A 19,577-nucleotide genomic window follows, 5' to 3' on the forward strand; every position below is an offset into this window, starting at 1 on the left:
GGTTCGTCATTATCATCTTGTAGAGTGTGGAGGCCGATCGTTTCGGAGCTCCCTGCAGTGAACATATATCCCAGACCCAAGTGTACTGTGGGTTCGGATAGGAACTCGTCCCAGACCTCAGCCACTGCTAATCTCATGCGTAGATACTGCAGTTTCTGTAGTGGTGCGTTGCCTATCATGTCTCTAATATTTTCCGAGAGTATAAATTGCTTATCTGGGAAGAGGTGTCCGAAATAATGTATGCCCTTATTTTTCCAGTGCATGGCAATCTTTGTATCTTGTGTAGGGGGTATGTAGTGCGCCTCCCACAGTGGCATATTTGGATGGTATAAAATCCCCCGTCCAGATATCTTTGCTATCCTAGCCCAGGCGGCGCACGTCACTAATGAGGGATCAGTTGTGTGAGTATGTCCAGGGGGCCCGGCACTGCTTTATGCAGTAGCTGCGTAGTGCTCCTCTTGCGTGCGTACAATTCCGTGCACAGCACCTCTAGGCCGACAGAGGTCGTCACGCAATGGGCCTGTGCAGCCAGATAATACAGTTCAAAATCAGGGGTTGCCAGTCCCCCATTTGGATATGGACAAGAGAGTTTCTGCCACCCTACTCTTGCCTGTCCTCCCTATACAAATGCTCTGCATGCACTTTGAAGTTTTGTGAAAAGAGATCTGTCCAGCCACACTGATGGAGTACTAAATGGGTAAAATAGCTTGGGTAAAATTATCATTTTGACCAGTACCAATCCGCCCAGGAGAGAGCTTGGTAAGGACCGCCACCGCTCAAGTTTAGTACACAGCGTTACCGCGAGTGCCTCATAATTCAAGGCACGGGTGAGTGTGGGGTCCTTGCCACCTGTACCCCAGGTATTTCACCTTGGTGGGACTCCACTGTAGACCTTGGAGCTCCATGGGTTCTGTGGTGACCTCGATCAGAGGAAATATCTCCGATATGGAGGAGTTTAAATGTAGCCCATAGTATGTACCGAATTCTATGACGGCCTTCAAAACGTTCTCTATGTTACGCTCAGGATTCCTCAAGTATAGCAGGATATCCTCCGCATATGATGTGACAATCTCAAATCTGTCTCCAAGTCTAATCCTGATACCTCAATTAAATCCGCCAGTGGTTCTATCACTAGCGCAAACAAAAGGGGGTATAAGGGACAACCCTGACGTGTGCCTCCTGCGAGTTCTATAAGTTCTGAGAGTTGCCCGTTGACACAGACCCTTCCCTGCGGTAGGGTGTACAATATTCTAGCCCATTTTATGAAATTTGGGCCGAATCCATAGTTGTGCAGGACTCTGAACAAGAAGGGCCAGTAGACTGTGTAAAAGGCCTTCTGCATATCCAATGTTAATGCTACCCCTTGCGTGTTCTTGGTGATCGAATTTAGTACTTTGAAGCAGCACCTAATGTTTGTTGCCATCGATCTACCTGGTATAAACCCAGCTTGGTCCCTGTGGACCATGTGTGTCATCAAGGGAGTAAGCCGAGTGGCAAGGATTTTTTTGCGAAGATTTTCGCATCAGTGTTAAATCAGAGCGGTCTGTAGGAGCCACAGTCCTCTGGCTGTTTACCGGGTTTGAGCAACAGTGTTATTATCGCTCACGCATTGACCCAGGTAGCCTGCCAGTATTTAGGGCTTCCATCCAGACTGCATGGAGTCTAGGCCCCAGGATATTGGAGAATTCCTTATAGAATTCGGCCACTAGGCCGTCAGAGCCAGTTGCCTTACCGTTGGGTAAGGATTTAATGGCATCCGAAATCCGTTCGATCATGATCGGGTTCTCTAATGCTACTTTCGTCTCTTCTGATATAAGTGTAGTGGGTATGTGTGACAGATAGTCCTCCATCTCTGCTTCCTTGGCTGTACTTTGAGGAGAGTACAGCGGGGCATAGAAATCATAAAACACTATTTCTGGTCCGTCACTACTGTCCCATCAGGGCAGGATATGCACGGGATGAGAATGCTTCCTCTTTCCCCTCTCACTGTGTGCGCAAGTAGCCATCTGGGACGTTCCTGCTCACCGTACCATCTTGCTGCTGCAGGTTTATCAAAAATAACAGACCTCCCGGGCCGCTGTGGCCCTATACTCCTCCAATTGGATCTCAATGTTTAATTTATTACGTGGGCTGTGGTCTGTTACATATTTTTCTTTCAGGGTGGCAATCTCTTCCTCCCTCCTCTTCAATTCTCTATGAATATCTTTAAGTACCCCGAATTCAGTGGACATAGCGATACCCCGTATGTAAACCTTTAAGGCCTGCCATAGTATCTCCTGTGTCTCCATCGTGCCATCATTGTGTTCGAAGTATTTGCTAATATGTTGGGCTAGATTGCTCCGATATACATGGTCCGCTAGTGCAGTGGCTTTGAATCTCCATGGGGGCCTCTGGGGTGCGACTTCAGGGATTAGGAAATGCATCAAGATTGGGGAGTGATCCGACATTGTCCTAGGGAGTACGGCAGTTTTGGATACCCCACCCGAGGGCCCTCTGTGACAACAGCCACATGTCGATCCTTGAGTTCATATCATGTACAGGGGAGTAAAATGTGTAGCTTCTTTGTGTGCCATTGAGTGAGCGCCAGACATCCCGGAGTCCCAGATCTGTTATGTGGGTGTGTATTGTGCGCACTGCGTTAGTAAGTGATCTTGGGGCTATGGAAGTGCGATCCAGGCAGGTATCCAGAATCGTTTTAAAGTCTCCACTGCATATTATCTGGGCCATGGGGTATTTGGAAGACTTTAAAGAGCTCGGAAAAAAACCTCGGGTTGTCTATGTTTCAGCCATATAGATTCAAAAGTAGTACCTCTTCCGCCAACCTCCCATGGACCAAAACAAAGCGCCCTTCAGGGTCACTGAGTCGAAATGAGTGAATGGGACAGATTAATGTATCAGTGTACCCCTCGCGCCTTGCTGGAATATGACATCAGTGTTTGCCCCATCCTGGTGCCATTTTTTTGATGTGATGGTCTAGCAAAAAGATCTCTGGAAGAAACACTGCTTGGGCCTCCAACTCTGAACGTATACCATTATTTTCCTTCTTTTAAACGGCATCCCGAAGCCCTGTACATTCCAACTCAGAAAAGTGATCACATCTGTGTCGTTTTTAGCCAGACGTAATTGGTCCCTCTATCAGTACTGTATCGTAGTATCGTCTCAAAAATTCCTCGTGTGTGGGTGTGGTTCATATCTGTGCATTTTTACCTGTAACACCCCTTAAACTAACCCTTACCTCTCCCCCACCCTCTTAGTTCCCAAAGTTCAACTATGTCAAGACCCTTTTCCCCCCATCCCCCACGAAGATCCATGTGGATGATGCACTAGCATCAGGGAACGCTGCTGTGGCTGCCGGGTCCTTTTCGGCGCTAACCCTTAGTGCTTTCTGTTACTTGATCACACAAATAAAATAGAGGAACTTTCATTTACATATATCTCCTAATTGATATCGCATATCTAAGCTGTGTTCTCCCGTTGTTTGTTTACTGACATTGTCTGTTTCTTAGGCTTAACCCTCCTGTTCTCTTATGGGGGATATAATTTGGTGTCTTTTTCAACTGGGTCCCGATATTTGCTTCCACAAAGATGGCTGCTTCCTATGTGAAGGTGAAAAAATATGTTTTTATTATTGTATTGTATGCAGAGTCTGGCAAGGAACAGCATCGCATAGGGAACTTTACGGTCGCTGAGCATCCTCTTGACTCCCGTGAAAGAGCGTCTCTCTTGTTGCACCGCCATTGTATAGTCAGGGAAGATTCGAATGATGTTTGAGCCCAATTTCAGTTCTTGTTTGTCCCTTGTGGCTAGTAGGATCAGATCTCTATCCCTGTAGTTCATTATTCTAGCAATGATCGGTCTCTGGTATGCACCTGGTTTAGGACGCGGTTCTTGGGATCTGTGTGGTCTTTCCACTACAAACATGGGGGACCATCCCGGGTCCCCCAGGACTTCTTAAAGCAGGTCTTCCACTGCCAGTTCCAATGGAACCTTGAGAGCATCCTCTGGGACCCCTACTATTCGACTGTTGTTCCGGCGTGATCTGGCCTCCAAGTCTTCACACTTGAGTTTCACCGATCCCAGGTCCTTTGCCATTTCTGTCAGTGTTGCGGCGGGTTTCAAGTGACTCTTCATTTGTACTGATACGAGCTTCTGCTTCTGTAATGCGGCCGGTAGCTTTTTCTAGTTAATTCCTTATGGTTGTGACATTAGAGTTGATCCCGTCAAGTTTATCATTCAGGGCTGCGAACCCTTGCTGCATGGATGCGAATACTGCTTATGGGTCCATTGTAGGTGCTGGAGGACTTGAGGCGGTCGGAGTGGTCTGCATAGCTCTGGGATCTGCCATAGTATCCGTTCTGGGTACTGTTGTAGTGAATTTATCAATTGTACCCTTTCCCTTTTGGGGCCTATCCCCTTGGGCATTGTTCCCAGGAGAGCCCCAGCTGTCCTTTTGTACTAGTGTCTCCCCCAGAAAACACCACAATGGGTGAGCGGGGATCGCATTCCCTCCGTCGCCGTTCCCTATGCCAGTAGAGGGTGGATGATCCCTGTTAGGGGTGTGTTTATGGGAATATTTTCCAATCTCTTGCGTAAACTCTCATAGTGCACTCTGGCTTTGTCGCTGGGCTGGCATTCCTGATGTGAAAAACTTGTCCTAGTAATGTAACTAACAATGTCTTGGGTGGTGACTTTTAATGCACGCTTACACTTGGCTCCAGCTATGTACTATGCTGCAGCTTATGTCTATAGTGTAGGCCCATGCTTCTGTTTTGAAGGTGAAGTTGCGATGATGTGGTTGCCCTGGGGCGACACGCCACTGTGTTAGCGCCGTTGACGGTGTGATATGCATTGATCTGACAATATAGTGACCCGCTATACGCTCCTTCCAGGCGCTCTAATTCTCATGGGTGTGGTCTGTCAATCCGAGTTCACCCCCTTCCCTTCTACTAGTATCCGCTAGGGCCGGGGTGCTGAGGAATCCCCAGTGTCAGCCGCCAGGTCCCGCGGCGTCCGGCATTGTCTTGCACCTCGGGCCTGGCCTGTTTGCATAGCAGATTGAGATTGTTGTAGGGTGCGGCAGTCGTGTCGAACAGGGGCCTGTTACCTCTGTTGTGGCCTGCGCAGTAATAATAATAATAATAATAATAATAATAATAATAATTTGGCATTTATATAGCGCTACGGACCCTCAGGTATCTGAGCGCTGCTTATTATACCCACGGTGTGTGGTGCTCATTTATCGACCTCGGAAGGATGAAAGGCTGAGTTTGGCCCTGCCGGGATTCGAACCTGCGTTAGCAAGCTCTGCACGGATGTCAAAGCGAGCGCTCTACTCGCTGTGCCACTTGACCGGCTTGACCGACTATGCGGCGGTGTTCAACAGCGTCCCACCCCACCCTACTGATACTGTGGGATTTCGAATTGACATCCAGTCCTATCGCGTCAGCCACAAGCCCACGTGGATTGATACAGTTTACACGTGGCAGGTTTTTCCTCCACTTACATCCACGTTGTCCACGGGTCCTCCGCTGTTTACTGTGTCCCCAGGAGTGCAGAAGCATGTGTAATTTGTGGGCATACAAAGGTGCATAGGGTCGTAGGTGCACCCTTTCTGTGTTCCCAGTGTGGGCTGCTCCGCATTTCACATTCCTTGCTACGGCGTTCGGATGATGTATCAGATGCAGAGTACCGTGACTGGGTTACTCTGAGATAGTTCATGAAGCGCGTCGCCGGAGGGCTTTAATCGCTGCTTGTTTTGTACTCTGCCGCGTATCGTAGCAAGGCGGGTCATGTGGCCTGCGCAGTGCGGTTCAAGGTGTGGGAGCCCCTGCTAGGGAGTTGTAAGTGGATCGTGTAATGTTCACTATAACGTTGTTTGAGTGCGCACCTTGGCGGGTGTTCACATCGGGGATTGCTTCGTTTACTTCACTCTTACCGCGTATCAGATGTGGCAGCCCGGGCGTCTCGGTGTCTGGTCTCAGCTCTTGTCTGCCGGCGCTCAACGGGAGGGTCCCGGAGCACCAGGTGACATCCGTGTGGAGAGTGTACACGTTTTATTCCGGTTCCCAACTGTGCACAATATTCTGTTCGCTTCTGGTATTGTTCCAATATGGGCGAAGTGCGCTGCAAGGTCCCGGGCGTAGCTCCCCAGGGGTCCTCAGCTACACACTGTATATCTCCGGATCCTTACGGCCCAGTATTCAGATTTTTGGTCTGCGTGTGGAGGATGCCTTTAGACACCGCTATGTTTAGTTTTAGCACAAATCGGGTGATTTTGCTCTAATTAAAGCTTTTCTAGCCCTAGCTCGCCGCGGAGCTCACACAGGAAGCAGCATTCACCGTGTGCGCAACAGCGCCCCATCCCCAACCTGTTTAGTTTTATTTATTTTTTGAAGGTTTTTCCAAGAGAGAAGAGCATGAGATGTTATATACGTTTGAAGATTTGCGAAAAATAATTACCCTCAAAGTCGTCATGTACTCAAGCGTTCATGGGTGATAACATACATTCAATTCTGAATCAAACCGTGCATGAAAAACAGTTAACAGAGCAAAAACAAATACATTCAATAGAAGACCATTACATCCCAAGGTCACATGATGAGACATAGTTGAATACATATACGTAGCATATACAATTTGCAGCCATTCGCATGTGTGCAAACCTTAAGTATGCAGTGCTGCGTCTATTTAAGTGTTACTCCAACCCCTTTATTGCCATGGGTCTGTACTCTAGGAGGTTAAACCTGAAAGTTCCCATGAGGTTCAGGGTGTCCAATTCAGATCTATAAAAGGTCACCTGACCTATCCTGGCTGACGTCACTATTAGCTAAAAAAGTGGGTGCAGGGCTAACTATTTGCGGTCCCATCCCTTCTGTAGGTGTTTCGGCAGGTCTTGAGGTAGTCTGCCTTCTTCCGGACCTGGTCAGTGGAACCCCTTGTGTGGGAACACCAGACAGCTTACTTACTTGGAGGCATGGTTGCTGGTTGTAAAATAGACAGCTGCACAAAGATACAAACTGCTAAATATAGTGATGGGCTTATAGTATGCCCAGAAATTAACGGACCTCGTATTAAAATCAACCCTCCACCTGGAGTCTACTGGAGGTGCGCCACGTGAGTTAAATGGCACCCAATGCAGCCTTCAACATTATAGTCTACAATAAAAGGTAAGAATCATCGTGCCCGCTAAGGTATTGCACTAGAGGCAGGTAAGTGAAAAGTCCATCTGAGCTGGTTATCCGACCTGAAGCGGCGTTATCGTCTGAGCGTCTGCGGAATTATTTTCTTGACATGGGATCCTCTGTAGATTGAAAGTTAAAAAATGAAGAGTCATGTGGTCAAAATAAGATTAGAATTACTTGTCACCAAAGATGTATTATTAAAAGGCATTATAGGGGAACAAGGAAGGGTTGACCTGGGCATCGTCCCCGATTAGTTGTTCCCCGCATAATGTGCTCATAAAATAGTGCTCCCGCCGTAGCCTCAAATGCGCATCTGTTGCAATCAAAAGACCACTGTGTGGGGAGCAAAAGAAAAGGGGAAGGAAATGTCTTGTTAAGGACTGCCGAGTAGGCCTGGGATCTTTGCAATAAAGACCCCTGGCGTGGGCATGAGATCCTGAACTGTGTGTCTGCTGTTCTACGCGGAGCGGTTGGGTGAAGTGGAGTGCTAACGCAACCCGTTTCTAGGGCAACTAAATAGAATCACCATTTCCGCAAAGAGAGGGAAAGCTTGCTGTTGCTGTGAAAGAGGACGGCTGGCGCGTGCGCAGATTTAAGGTTGAAAAAATCCTTTCGATGTGTGGATATGAGGGGCAGCCATATTTAGCTGGAAGATACAGCGTGTCCAAGATAGCTGGTGCCCTGCTGTGACATTCTTCATGTAATAATTCCCAAGTAGTACCAGGGGACATTGGCTGATCTGACCTAGTAATGCATCTGGAAAAACCAGGGTGCAGAATATTACCTTGAATGGTTTATAGTATACTGTGTTTGAAATAAGGTCACGTAAATGTGTTCATATAATTGCACACTCTACAATCAGTGCCCAGACCGTGTGCCCACGCTGGCATGAAGCATGGCCAAGTATTGCCCCAAATAAATACAATGATGGGGACAGGAACAGGTGAAATGTCCGCAAGTGCGAGACTTCAAGGCATGGCTACCAGATTCTGTTGGGGCATTACATCTATCTGGAGTGCCCTGTGGAGGTGTGCAAAAAGAAGCTGCACCCATGCGCTAGTGCCATAGGGAAATGAGGCATAGTTAAGGGAGGCTGGTATATGCTCTACTGTGTGAGGGGTCAACTCCTGGTGGTGCATACACTGTAAATTGTGGGCAAAGCCTAGGTAAATAAATCACTGTGGTATATGGTGGAGGTTGGCATCCCTTCCAGGGTACGGAACAGAAGTCGGCTGAAAGGGTACGTCATTAGTCATTGGCATCGCTTATTGTTGGTACAGTGTGCCTGCAGATGAATGTACCTCTAGTGTTCTGAGAAGGGGGATGCATGTATTGGTTGGCCTCTGCCTGAAGCAATTACCCTACATATAGCAGGGGAAGTGTGAGAAACCTGAGGGTATATTCTCTCGAGTAGATCCCGGGAGTTCCTTATTCAGGTGGCCAGAGACGAACCGGCCCTCTCTTATCACAGCCCTAGGGGTAGACGAGTGGGGAAGGATCACCTGGGTAGTGGAGTCCAGGGTTGTGCTCGGGGGGAATACTCCAGGTGAGCAGTATTTTACAGAAGAAAGGGACGAGTAAGACTTGACCTCCTTTCCTCCCAAAGAATCTTTCCTAAGTGAATTCCCTTCAAACCTAAATCCTTTTAAAGTTGAAAAAACAAACCCCAGAATCCCTGTTTCCTGGTGGTTTGCTACCAAAATACTCCCAGTAGTTCTCCTTGCTGTCCCTATGATTAGTATTTCCCACAATCACAATTTGTTCAGACAAAACCCTGCCAATCTCCCCTTCTGAATTTACCAAAACCCCTAGGACAACCAATATCATTCCTTGTGACCCCCCCTTTTCCAACACAAATACTTCGACACATCACATACCGAGGCCATTTTCCTGACATGTCCCAATGCCAGGGTAAGGCATAGTCAGGAAATTGACCATGATCACACACACCTGTTGGCCATTTCCCTTCCCCACAGGGATAAAAGGTGGGGCACAAGCTGAGCAAGGCAGACCCAACAACAAGAGACCTAACTCAGCAGGGAAGAGAAGAGACCTTGCCCTTACCGACCAAGGCCTGTGCAACCTCTGCAGAATGAATCATAAGACCGCAAACAATAGCCAGCGTGTGTTGCATCAGATGTTAATGGTACACGAGGTCCTCCTTCGCCAACAACCAAGCCTTGGAGAGACGCTTGTCCCCATGGTACAGGCTTTGACTCCAGAGACATGAAAAGCCAATAAGTTCATCACACCCGGTGAGTCGAGGGGGACATCCGATAAGAAACCGAACTGTGTTGAAAGAAAGTAGCAAGCGGCTGATTAAAGAAAGTACAAAGAACTGTTGATATGATATACAAGGGGAAAGCAAGCATAGAAGAGTCGAGTACCACGTGGGTGTTCACTCGGGAAACTCTGGGTAATGCCCTGTTGTTGAACTACCATTACCAAAAGGCATTGGTTGTTGTAGGGATGGTGTCCCATTTTCCTTAGATTCCTTGTTTCCTGTTTCTTCACCCGTGAATGTGTCAAGCATTTCTACGTTTTTTGACCTTTTTCGTGTCATGCGGGGGAGCAGTACTCCCAGCATACTTGTCTGTACAATTGGCAACACATTGATTACGGGTCTTATTCTGCCCGTTTCTGGGCCAAATTTCATTACGCAAGTTAGAGTGGTGTCATCCAAGCCTCTGTTTCTGGATGCCAGAAGGGTTTTTCTGTATGTGAATATGGCACTCTTATTCGAATTCTGAACAGTTTTCTTGGGGTAGCCTTTCGACATCGGTCTCTTCTCAAGTTAATCAGCGTGATGCTTGTAGTCAGCCATTTGTGAGCAATTTCTACAGATCTGCAAGTACTGCATGTACAAGAGATTTTCATTTAAATTCTTAGGAAGGTGGCTCATGAAATGCAGTAGCATGTTTCTATCAGTGCTCTTTTTATATAGAGTGCAGTATAGTTTCCCCATCGCTGTACGTGATTGTAAGGTCCAGAAATTTGAGAGAGCTGGGACTGCTGCACATTTTAAGCTGTATGTCCATTGTCCAACCATTAGGCCAAGCAAGAAATTCCCTTAGTGTGTCCTGGTCCCCTTTCCAGATAAGAATATAATCGATATACCGCTTCCATTTCTTAATCCATTGGCGGAATGAATTCACATCAGCGAAAACATAGGTTTACCCGTATGCTGCCATATGAAGAATTGCAAGACTGGAGGTAGAACGGCCCATTGGATAGGAAGACGTTTTTAGATGGGGCTATAGTTTGAAGTTCCACAATGAAGCCCTGTCGGTACTCGGGTCTGGTTCATGTGGTGTGTAAGGTGGTTCCTGATGCAATCTAGCGCTGCCTCCTAGGGAATGCTAGTGTAAAGAGCCTAAATATCCATGGTTATCAGTAGTTCATCTGCTGGGTTGAAAAAGATGTCCTCAAAGTATGTAAGGGTATTCATATTGTCTTTGAGGTGGTTTCCTGGTTCAAAGGTTTTAAGAAATGATCAATACATTTGCATAGTGGTTCTAGAATTGAGCCACAGCCCGATACTATTGGTCTTTCTTTTGGGTTGCTAGGGTCCTTGTGTATCTTCAGCAGTGTATAGAATGCCAGGATTCTGCCTTGAGAGTTGTTCAAATACTAAAATTAGTTTTTAGTAATCCACCTGTGTTCGTAAGCATACTAGGTCGCATCCCCGATCTGTTTTATTTCCACTGTGGGGTCTTTTCGATCAAAGGATGGAAAAGATGCATTACAAGAAAGCAGTGGATTTCAAGAATTAAGCACTGGGAAACTTTTCTTTACAACTAAGCATGCACCTGCCGCTGCATTAATGCGCATGTTGGTAAGGTGTATTATTCAATCCTTTTGAGAGGTTCTTGTGTGCACTGTAAAATGGTCGCCTGTACACAGGCAGTACGATTCCCCATGCATACTCTATACACTGCCCCTTCCCTTGCTTCTGCGGTCCACCAGTGATTGGTATGGTCATGAAGTCAGGGGCACAGGCATGCAGGGGTCACATGCACAGGAGACCTGGGTGGACACTGTCTTGGCACTTTTGGCGCCAGGCTCATGAACAAAAATAAACAAGAACATCCATTTAACACCAACAAGCTTTTATTATGGACATAGCACTTCAGATGCATTAACCTTGAACATTCCATCCATTAAGCAGGATGCATTAACCTTGAATATTCCATCCATTAAGCAGCCCCAAGTGTATTCTTGGGTGTGGCTGCTAATGGATTGCCTTTGCACGTGCTCACTCTCTAGGAGTGGCAGGTAAGCCAGCCCTAATGGGCGTGCCCACGATCTCAGCTATCTAAGCTGCCCAATCCTCAAGACAGACGCTTTGCACTTGCAAGGAGCATAACGCTCACTGCCGCCTGAGGTCAGACTTACCTTTGAAGATCCTGCTTCCTGCCAGCATACTTACCAACTGGAGGAAGCTGTTCTTACCAGTACATCTCTTCGGTGAACCAAGTATTAATCTTTACACTTTCCAAATGCCGAAATCTTCATCTTGGCACCGCAGCACGACACCCTCCATCGTCGAGAGCAGTGCCTGCAAGGAAAAACAGAAGACAAGGTTAGACATAGAAAAAACAGTCAGTTTAAGGTTGTGCTTCACCATACTTCGCGCTTTTCCTTAAATCATCACTTACCTGCTGTCGAACATTGCTGTAGCATCCATCTTCCATCCGGCCGCGTCTCACAGCTGCATTGAGGCCGCATTTCCATCTAAGGGAAGAAAACAGAAGAGAGACATTATTGCGGGCATAAATAGGAGCAACATATAAAGACATTAAACAGAACGAACAGCATCACAAGAGCTCAAGAAAGACTTACCAATCATAAGGAGAAGCATATTCGCAGCTGGACTGGACTAATCATCATCAGGGATCAGTGAAGGAACTAGATCCCACCCGACGCGCCCCTGCCAGAAGTAGCAGGATGGAGAGCTTATCTTCCATAATTCACAGGTGAGCTTCATGGGCCGGCGTATGCTCATAGAAACCATACTTTGGGGTGAAGGGTTCGAGAGGTACAACAATCACAGATTGGTGCTCTCACATACTCTTATCTCCACGCAGGAGCAGTATCACCACGTACCACTGCTCACAGCTTGTCTACTGAGGGAGAGGCCTGAAGGGGGTGATTCAAGTTCAGGGAGGGCTGCAACCGTGCCTCAAAGCCTACACAGAGACCAGGTGAGCGCAACAGGTAGGCCTTGTGTCTTACATCCAGCCAAAGTAATCTACTCAACCACCAGCAATAAATCCAGAGGTGGGGGAGCATTATCACCTGGGAATGGCACAGAGACAATATTAATGAGGTTGTGGTGTTATTACTGGACAGGAAAGCTGTGGTTACTGCTATTGGTGCACCAGGATGTGACGAGTTGGCCTGGTCTAATAAGACACGTTTGTTAAGGTGCCCTCAAATTCCAAAATAGACCCAGAGGAATTAGAGTCAGTCCAAACCACACTCAATGACTGAGTAGAAAAAGTAAACAGAGAAATCCAGCTTTATCATCACCCAAACAAAGCTGGGGTAGCATACGATCATTCAAAGCTCATCGCTCTCAACATGTTAATAAGAAAATTGCCTAAATACTACTAACGTGTCATCAATGTCATCATAACAATCGGTTTACAAAACCTGCAGGGAACGGGAATAGGTTAGTGGGTTTGGCAGATTCCATAGGCATAAAACATTTATTTGGGTTACAAGTATCTTATGGCTCCACCTAGAACCATCCCAATATTGATAAAGGTAAAAAATACAACATCTCTACAACAAGTGATTGGTTGGTATACTGCTTAATGGGCGTCATGACACTAGGGATTTTGATAGGTTGGCTTTCTGCCTACCAACCTTGGACACTTAACAGGTCATCAAGGTATGAGCCAGATGGAGAGTAGGGGGATGAGAGGCCCATGAACTGTTCCTTCAATTAAAAGTTACCATCCTTCACTCCTAGGTCATGAGACGAGGCAATCCCTTTGTACTTGTCCTTGTGTGGCACCTCATGTCTATGTGGGTGTTTATGAGTAGTGCAGGTGTCTTAGCTATGTTGGCTTCTAATGAATAGTCAGTGTTCACTAATTATGGGTCACATGCTAGGAGACCATGTACGAAATTGAATTACCTCCTATTTAAGGTTTTAACTAATGTCAATGTGTGTGCCATGTTTTCTGTTCCCATCAGGGACACCATGGAAGTATTCTTCATGGAGTCTTTTGGCTTTCTGTGTTACTGCACCTGGCTAACAAAGACTGGTTGTACTCTTATAAAACTTTAATCTGGGAGTATACTGCTTTTGTCTTGCGAATTGCCATCTCTTGCTTTTGTTCCGCCATTCAAATCTTCCCTCATTTCACCCTAACCTTGGCACTAGTTGCCAGCTACTGTCGGAGCTCTGCACGGATATGTATTTCTGTGGATTCAGGCTTTCAAGTTTTCCCCAAGGAGACAAGGCCTTTGCTCATTCAAAACCTTGCTGCGGCTTCCATTTTTAAGATAGCTGTCCAATTACACTCTTGTTTCTGTGTTAGTGAGCTATATTTGCCTGCCATTGTTGCATTCACTGTATACATTTGTCATGCTAGGTGTCATTCATGTCTGTGAATGCCATGTTAATATTCTTCATGTTTAAATGCATTTATTATCTTTTGTACGTGTTGTTCATGAGTAGTACAGGTTTGCTTTGTGTCAAATGCATGTGCTTGTTACAACGTTAGTTTGAATGCTTTTGCCATCTCCAGCTCAAATGGTCTTTGCGACCTGCTGTCCTTGCAGGGGATAAGGACAGAACGGTTGTCTCGGTGAGTAACGGCTCTCACCTTCAGTATTGGTGAAGGCCAGGGAGAGAAGCTATGGATGAATTATTCTGCATCCCAACGCGTTCCAGAAGGATTGCTAGGGAGTAAGTGGTCGGAGGGAGCGAGGAGGCTCCCAGGTGGGATGCAGAGTGCCCAGCACAGCAAAAACAAGGGCCTCCAAGGGTGTCGAGCCAAGACCAAGGAACCAGGTGGTGGGGTAGGACCAGCATGAACATGAAGAGTGGGCCCGGAAGCATTACAAAAAGGTGGTTGTGAGAAGGATTAAGCTGAAGGTGGTGGGTGAGAGGCCATGAATAGTGGCATGCTTGGAGGAGAGTGGAATTTACATCAATTAAGCTGTACTGTCTGGTAAAGCATGCCGATTGACCGATCAGGAGGAGGCAAGGCTGGTTATTATGAAATTATAACTCCCGGTCTCAAATCTATCATTTGTTAGAGCTGTATAGAAGAGGGAACAGAATAAAATGAAGGCCCACAGACCAAAAAGGGCAGATGCCAAGAGAAGGCAATATTAATCTATAAGTAAGCTTACATACACCTAAAACAAAAAAGGTGCTACTGAACAGTGTCACGTACCTTTTATTTAGAAGGCGGTGATCATTTTCACCTGGTTTTGCCATGGGCGAGACAAGAGACAACGGACTGATGTGCAATCCATGAGGTCACCACGTGTACATATGGGGTATATATTCTCGCTATTGATGGATTTTCCTTGTGTACATTGGTACACACTGAACCGATTCCTTCCAAGGATTCAGATTTTTGGTAGATAAGCTGGCAAGGTTGAATTTGCTCAGGGTCACACCATGTACCAAACGACTCTGCAATTTAGGCACCTAACCAAATCGCAACGTACAATTATTGCGAATGCTTGGTTTTCAAGTGCTGAAATGCTGTTCTATCATATAGTATAGTGCTTACATGCAAAATACACAAATCGGGCGATAAACCAGTCACTGTATTAACAATCAATGATGAAACCTTAAGAGAGGTAACAGCAGAATTGTATCTTTTTCCCCATCATGAATGGCAAACTACAAGTACCAGACTGCAGACGGATGATCCTACAACCCTTTGGTTTTTTATAGTGCCGTTTTAAAATGATTCACATCGGTGGTAAGGTCGCTCAGTTTTTTGACGCAAGCCTGCAGTTTCGCAGGATGAAGGAAGCAGGAAGATTCACAGACGAGCAAACTTTCTCAATGAACGAAGCAAACATTATGGTAAGCACTTTGACGGTTTAAAAAACGGCTGATTTTTGGGATTCAGTTTCCTGCATTTGAAGAAGGCACACATTTAATGGCACACTGGATTGCATGGCGACTCGAGATGCAAATGCCCCTATTGCATTGCTAATTACACATAGATGCGCACTTAAGAGTACGACCGCTCCAGTGATCCTTTAACAGCTCAGGCGTGTTCCCCTTAGTCCACCTTTAATAAAATGCTGTCCACTTTAAATATGCTGCTCAAAAATGTTAAAAAATAATAATAATAAAAAAGAAGGATTTGCCTGCCTGGCCTCCTGAAAATGCTGGAGAGAGGAGTCTTGGACATGTGTACCAATGGTATATTAGATTGGGACGGCCTTAGCAACCAGGTGTAGCTGGGGTCCCCAGGCCCTGCACTGGCCTTGGCTGCACTAGACATGTCCAATTACTCCTAATACACAGAGAACTTTGCATAGAAGCACTTCAGCACCTGCACTCCACAACTGAGAACAATACCATTCAAATCGTCATGCCTCCAGAAATTGATCGTGTATCAGTTCAGAAGAATAAGGCACAGCACGTGTACATCAATCTTTTCAGCCAAATCAATATCTGTGTATATGCCAGAATGTCCCATTCCATTTGTGAGGCATTCGTTTTTCTCCCCATTATAAACCCAGGTAGACATATCCTATATACGACAAAGAAAAAACGAGGACTGGACTAGCATCTCCTGAATGGAACGGGATAGGGAGGTTTCATCACAGGAAATTTGGTTGAAGCCAAATGCATTGAATTGTTTTCGGACGAATTTGGACACAAATATATGTGGGTAACGGTACTAATTGAGGTGGAGGGAGGCAGGATGGGGATGCAGGGGTCTCCCCCCCCCGCATATATTTGCGGCAAAATGGCTTAAAAGAAAGAAAAATAATTAGATGGATTTGGGTTCAACCAAATCTCCTCGATGAAATCACCGAGAACCAATGGAACGGGAAGCGGGACAACGTGGCAAGTCTACTTGTGGACATGAGTTATCTGGGCTGGACCTTTGACTCAATGACAATGCTGCGCGCCAGATGAGAGCCTGCGGTGCAACACAATCAGGCGGCTGCCATACACACAATTTCCACAATCCTTTGTCGGAGGGAAAAATGCAGGTAAATTAAATAAAAGTCAAACCACACTGACCCCCATCCTCCTGGATGCCCATAAATAATTAATTTAGCTTATAAAAAAAATATACAAAAAATCCAGAACGCTACACCAAAATATGACAAATTTGGATTTCTGGTTACATCACACTTGGGCCACGGCATCCCTTACCTGCACACGTGCTCACTGCGAAGCCCACTTTCTTCTGAGCCCGATCAAAGATTACGTAGAAACCTTCCATGACTGTAGCGCCAATCACCAAGGCACCGGTGGAAGAGGAAATGCCAAAACGATAGCAGTCCATGGACTCCTGCATCGTCAGAACGTACTGAATGTAAAGCTGTGAAGAAAAACAAGTTGTGGTTAAGGATACCAACCAGTAGCTATTTCTGGGGCACCTAAAGATTAAGGACCACATAAAGATTTGATAAGCAAGAGCCCCTGGGAATGGGGCATCCCCCAGCCAGAAGGGGCTACACCTGTGAACTGCGATCTAGAACATAGCAGGCCACACATTTTACTTCCACATGAGATGCAAACTATAATTTGCAGTCCATTATACAGGATCCATTAGGCATTAAATGTCTTTTAGATGCGGCCTAATTCTCCTCTATCCATTTACCGAATGAATGCCGGCTAGGCATCTTTGTACGACACCGGTTAGCATAGGGAATCCGTAGTGGCTCCTAGTGCGTGTTGGTGTCAAGCTGGCCAGGTTCTTCTAGGCTACAAGCAGAAGTGAAATAACTCCCAGCAGTTACATTTCGTCAGTCAGATACTTTTCTCAGATTTTGATAGGTCAGCGCTGACCTAAGTGTAAGGAGCAGTAAAGGGCAGTAAAGGGCTTTAAAGAGAAGATGAATTAGTAGTAGGTGCTATACATGAAACAATATGGGGTGTGGCGGTTCAGATAAACTAGCAGGATGTAGAGATGGAGAAAATGTGGAGGGTGGATTTTTGAGAGCAAGAACATGCACAAAATCACACAATACTTCTTAAGTGCAGAAGCCAGATCCCAATGTGCCATGTTCAGCCAATGAGCCTCTAGATCACAAATCCATATCCATCGGCTGAAAAGCACTCTTAGGCTTCAGAGCCCCGACACAAAACATAATAGAGGACAAATATACCAGGACAAATTCAACTTATGAGCCCACATACATGACTCAAGCAGAAGAGAGCACAAGGACAACCCTGTCATGTGTAACTGTCCTTACCTAAATACCAGGGTCTTCTGCTTTTTTGTAAATATCGCTGTTGAACTCAATTCTCTGATGTCTGGAGGGATAGCATTCTATGCCTTTGATGCAGCCATAAAAATCACGCATTTCATGGCCCGGTTGATTTAAAGGCAGGAATGTTCTGATTTAATAATCAATACCCCACTCGGGTAGAGGGGGCTAGAACCCATTACACATTTGCTGGTGATCAATAGCAGGCGGTAGAGAATCCTTGCTTCAACCGGAGCCAATGCAGGCTGCGTCTTGCATCTTAGAGATGTTCTCTCCTTTTAAGTCCAGTGATGAGCCTTAATGCACCATTCTGTATGATGTGTAATGTGTTCCAATCTGATTTTCGATACCTACTAATAAAGTACTGCAGTAGTCCTTTTTTTAACCTGACAGTGACAGTTGCTACCGTCTCAGAGTTTGCTTGAGAGATGTATGGCCAGAGTTATGACAACATCCTTGTGTAGTAGGCAGTGGAGGAGACCAGACTGCTTACTTGAGCCTGCATATTCAGATTCTGATTTAGAAAGATCCCTATGGTTTCACTTTATTTTCCGTCTCAATATCACACTGTGTGCCTAATATTCTTATCTTATTCTCGGTACAGAGGCAACGTGCTGGTCTTGGAAGCAAGACCACACCAAACAACAAAGGTTCGAATCCTGGATCCGCGCTTAGAAACCAAACTCCGGTATTAAGCGAGTTATAAAGAAAAAACTAATAAATATCAGCTCTGATCATTTTTCTTTATTCAGCGCTAAGCCACTACGTACCATCCATGTTTGTATAAGATCATACACTTTGTTGATGGTTCTTTCGTCGTCTATATGTCTACCAGATAGAGGGATGACACAACTGAGAAATCCTGAGACTGCACAGTTGTGCATTGTGGGGGGTCTTGTACAGTTTTATTAGCCATCACAAGAGACTCTCTTGAAACCAGTTTGGGGTCACAGTAAAAGCACACAATGTTGGACTCGCAGTCTATGGTGTGTTCAGAGTAAACAGCACCAAGTACTGCTACTATGACCCTGGTCAAGGCCTCAACACTTTGCACCACTTAAGGGCTGTCTAGGTCATCTATGGATGGTTCCATGAGCAAGGGGCAGATAGCAGTGGCCCTGTAGAAACCAGTTGTGCTGAGGCTGGGAGATCAGGTCAAGTTTGAAGCATCAGGAAGCAAAGCACTCAAATGAAGGTTAGTAACTTGGCAGCACTTCCTCAGAGACAAGCAAACGGGATTAAGGGCATACTAGGAGCAGTGATCCCCAGATTGCCACCACATCAGGTGACTAGGGACCAGATTACTAGGGACTACATGTCCCGTGAGGCCTGTAGTAGTGACCATCTTGGAAACACGTTTTTATCTGTAGGTCCAAACTGCTACGCCCCACGCCTGATGTTGAGGATAATCAGCGGAGCGGCGCATTGGCGGTGGACGCTGCCTCAAGGTAGCTATTTGGATCAGGACGGAACCATGCTGTTGTCTACAACACCCTACTGGAGGAAGGAACACTAGTAATGTAAAGAAAAATGCAATTAGGGCAATAAGAGAGAGTGTCATCTCAATGAGCATCACAAGGGAGTCATGGGCAAGCAACAGCTAGAGAATTAGGGGGTTGACATACCCCTGTTATGCAACGCTCTGGAGAATGTTATACAAGTAAGTAATTCAGCAAATCAACTGGCTGACAAACGGTAATAACCAGGAGGGTGAAAAGGGCAAATACCGGAAATAAACTGACGCACGTAAGCACTCCATACATATCTTTGTGCCCTTCGAAGAGACTGCGGGGCTATTCCCTTCCCTTTGATCCTTCCAATTGGATAAACATTACACTTTCTGCAGCGAGACTGGAGAAAGACTACACTTTCAAGTAAGCAGAAATAGGAAATAGCTCGACATTAACACAGTTTCATAAAATTGCAAGCAGCTCCTGCAGCCCAAGGTCGGAGAAATAC

At 46.0% G+C, this 19,577-nt stretch overlaps 1 protein-coding gene across 1 annotated transcript in view; it reads right to left on the minus strand.

Moving 5' to 3' along the window:
* The window catches only part of BACE2 (beta-secretase 2), a 374,497-nt gene that overhangs the window by 83,715 nt on the left and 271,205 nt on the right, over positions 1-19,577 (minus strand). Inside the window, exon 8 of the mRNA XM_069636047.1 lies at positions 16,558-16,726. Coding sequence (XP_069492148.1) covers positions 16,558-16,726 — 169 coding nt within the window. The remainder of the gene's footprint in view (positions 1-16,557; positions 16,727-19,577) is intronic.

Source organism: Ambystoma mexicanum, chromosome 7p (assembly GCF_040938575.1).
Source record: "Ambystoma mexicanum isolate Mex_15411 chromosome 7p, UKY_AmexF1_1, whole genome shotgun sequence".
In the NCBI taxonomy this organism is placed as follows: Eukaryota; Metazoa; Chordata; class Amphibia; order Caudata; family Ambystomatidae; genus Ambystoma; species Ambystoma mexicanum.